Source organism: Stegastes partitus, unplaced genomic scaffold, assembly GCF_000690725.1.
Source record: "Stegastes partitus isolate 25-593 unplaced genomic scaffold, Stegastes_partitus-1.0.2 Scaffold2483, whole genome shotgun sequence".
Lineage (NCBI taxonomy): Eukaryota > Metazoa > Chordata > Actinopteri > Pomacentridae > Stegastes > Stegastes partitus.
The window spans coordinates 34,183-37,758 of NW_007580214.1; the positions used below are offsets into that span (position 1 = coordinate 34,183).

The 3,576-nt window shown below is 42.1% G+C and overlaps 1 protein-coding gene across 1 annotated transcript; it reads left to right on the forward strand.

Annotated features, from left to right (window-relative positions):
• The first annotated feature begins 188 nt into the window (after positions 1–188).
• LOC103375143 (dermokine-like) lies at positions 189–1,880 on the forward strand. Its single transcript, XM_008305350.1, has 2 exons — positions 189–835; positions 1,223–1,880. The coding sequence occupies exons 1-2, from the start codon at positions 415–417 to the stop codon at positions 1,267–1,269; spliced, it is 468 nt and encodes a 155-aa protein (XP_008303572.1). The 5' UTR covers positions 189–414; the 3' UTR covers positions 1,270–1,880.
• The last annotated feature ends 1,696 nt before the right edge of the window (positions 1,881–3,576 follow it).

Consider the following 3,576-nt stretch of genomic DNA (forward strand, 5'->3'; position numbering starts at 1 on the left):
CCACCAGCGGCCATGCAGAGAGCATTCAGCCCACCAGCGGCCATGCAGAGAGCATTCAGCCCACCAGGAGGAGGACGGTTTGGCAGTGAAGGGAGTGGGGAGTGGAGGGTTTATGGTGGGAGTACTGGACGTGTGAGCACTGCTGGTGGTGGCGTGATCAGTCCACCAAGCAGCTACACAAGAAGTGGATCAAGACACAGTAGTGTTGGTAGCAGTAGCAAGCTGAGCTCCAGCTGTGTTGTTAAGCGCAGCAGTAGCGTGGGAAGTGGTGGTAGGTTAAGTAGTTCAGGTAGCGGCGGCAGGCTCAGCACTTCACCAGCGAGTCACAGCATTAGCAGCTCTGGGAGATACACTAGCACCGGTAGTGGTGAATGGAAACCAGTTTACAGTTCAGCTAGTGGACGGAAGAGCAGCATGGGCAGCACAGGGAGGCCGACCAGCAGCCAAAGAGCACCGAGTCCTGGGGGGAGGATGGGGTCCAGTGGGGGTAGTGGTGGGTGGCTGAACAGTTCTTCAGCAAGTGGGAATCGAATTAGCGGCACCGGTAGCGGGTCTAAACTCAACAATCCGGGGAGCAATGACAAAATTAGCAGCCGAGGTGGAGGAATTATCAACAGCTCCTCAGGGTCAGGGAGAACCAATAGCACGGGGGGGCGGGTCATCAGCAGCAGTGACCGGCCAATCAGGAGCACCGGCAGTGGAGCCGGAGGGCACAAGGAGAGAATCAGCGTTTGTAAGATGGCGGCGCTGTCAATCTCTGCAGCTGGGAGGGAGAGAAGTAAGGATAAAGGAAAACAAGATCAGAGATCGCAACAACAACCCCAACAGGCTGCAGGTGAGAACTTTAAATTCACAACTATTAGAACAAAAACATGAGACAAGGACACAAACAGACTGAAATGCTTTTTTCAAGGCATATACTAATACCTATAATAAGTAAAGATACTAATAACTGATATTTATAACTTGGATATTACCACACAAAAGTATCAATAACCTAGATAGTAAGACACAAAAGTATCAATAACTTGGATATTAATGCACAAAGGTGTCAATGATAAAAAAAATTATTAAAAGTAGCGCTGCCCTCTAGCGGCCGAGCAAAATACAATAAAGAAACTGTAAAACACACAATGCAGAGTTTGGAATGAAACAAGTTCAGATGAACTGAAACCTGAAGTCATGACTGTATTAAAAGAATCATGTCTGTTTCTGTTTGCAGCTTCGTCTCCTCTCGTCCAGCGATGGCTGACCTCAGCTGACCCCTAGAGCCTCGATGACATCATGCATCTCTGATTGGCTAATGGGATGGCTTTAAGGCGATCGTATTCACAGTACAATCTGTCCAAACATAAACTTTTAAAAGAACACAGAACATTTATCAGCTTTAATAATACAAATACAAATTTGAAAAAACAACTACAGCTATCAGGTAAATGTAATGTAGTAAAACAACAACATGTCCCAAGGAAATGTAATAAAATAAATGTAGATTATAGAAAAATGTACTTTCCACCACATACAAACAGTAAAAATGACTCGACTAAGTGTTCCTAATTATTCACCTTTAATTCCAAAGAATCTGGAATGCATTTAACATCATAATCAGCAGTTGAATTGTAATTTCTCTACAGTTTTTACTCACTTTATGTCACCCGGTGTATTGTCTGAGCTGTTCTGCCTCTTCATTGGTATATTTCTGGTTTTGGTGTCACCAACTTCAACATTCAGCCCTGACTGCATTTCTTTAGTTTGATTTCAAAACCTGAAGCTGTTTTGAATTACTAAATTGTATTGAATTATTTTCGATATTACATATGCACGTGTGCTGGTGGACTGTGATCAATTTGTATATTTTAATCTACAAATAAAGCTGATATATCACCCTTTTCACTGTTGACTCATGTTATATTGAAATACATAATTAATGCATATACAAAAACATTATATAAATATTAATAACTTGGATATTAATGCACTAAAGTCACAATAGACTGAAAAAAATTCTAACAAAAATGTTGATAACTTGGATATCCATCCATCCATTATCTATACACCGCTTAATCCTCACTAGGGTCGTGGGGGGCTGGAGTCTATCCCAGCTGACTCAGGGTGAAGGCAGGGGACACCCTGGACAGGTCACCAGTCTATCACAGGGCTACACTTAGAGACAGACAACCAAGCACACTCACATTCACACCTACGGACAATTTAGAATCACCAGTTAACCTCAACATGTTTTTGGAAGTTTGGATGTTTTGGGAGGAAGCCGGAGAACCTGGAGAGAACCCACGCTGCATGGGGAGAACATGCAAACTCCACCCGGGTGTCCTCACCAGGAAGCGAACCAGCGACCTTCTTGCTGCGAGGCAACGGTGCTAACCACTGCTCCACCTTGCAGCCCAACTTGGATATTACCACTCAAAACAATCAACAACATTAATATAGAAACATAAAAACCTTGCCAAAACCTTGCATAACAACACACAAAGGTATCAATAACCTGAATATTAAACACAAAAGTATCAACAATCTGGATATTGATGCACTTAAGTATCAGTAACTGCACGCTGTGCACCAGCTGGTCAGCAGGGGGCGGTAAAAAAACACTAACCTAACGTTTCACAGATGAAGGAGAACCGACTGTCTCACCTGTGCAGGTACACATGGTCCACAGGTAGGTGTAGACTTCGAGTCAGACCAGTGGGGGGCAGCAGATTTCCAGAGCTCAGATCAGCTGCCTCTTCATCATAGATATGCACTGTGACACAGACTTACATATACAGATACAGATTTCTTCATACATGTGTAGATAAATATAGACATGATGTACATTGTAGATATACAGATATTACATAAGGCTAACTGCATAGATAATGCATATATATATTTATACAGACAAAAACATGCAAAGCCATTTTCATGGTTTCTCTCCAGAAACTCCAACAGGACACAAACAGAATAGTTTTCAGAAAATCACAATGACTGAATGGATCCAGGAGAGGACACATTTTTAATTATTGTTCCTTGCAAACGGGAAAAAAAATGCTGAATTTTCCTCAGGCGGTGGTGTTATGTCCCCAGAAAGTTCCTGTAAACGTACATATTTGGATTTATCCATATTTCCTACTGCAAATACAGTCTTTTCAACATTTCACCAACTTTTCCCACATCATTAGAATTTGATGTGTGAAAAGTACGACAAGAAAAGGTTCCAAATTTTTTTATTTTTTTGATATTTTGACAGAATATTGATGTGGATTCATTGGTAGGAAACAAAAACGGGTCTTTATAGGTGTCTATATGTCGCTATAGCAGGTATGTGCAGGTGATTCTTTGACAAGTAGGTTTGCTGTGACTGACAGCAGCTTTGCAGCAGAACAGTAAAAGCTCTGGAGGATAAATAGACTGAAACTGGTCCGTTCTGCCTGCAGGCCACCTGCAGGAAACTAGTCAGTCTGTTTCCTCATCACTTTTCATGACTGTAGGAGTTTTGTTGCTAGAGATATTTAACCCTCAAAATGGCTTCAAAGGGGTTTTTTTGAGGACAAAAATAGAAAAATTCTCAGGTCCTGA

Excerpts from the sequence above, each read along its gene's own strand:
- LOC103375143 (XM_008305350.1), top strand. The coding sequence starts at position 415 with ATGGGCAGCACAGGGAGGCCGACCAGCAGCCAAAGAGCACCGAGTCCT. Across the intron at positions 836-1,222 it reads ACAACCCCAACAGGCTGCAG|CTTCGTCTCCTCTCGTCCAG; the intron begins GTGAGAACTTTA and ends TTCTGTTTGCAG.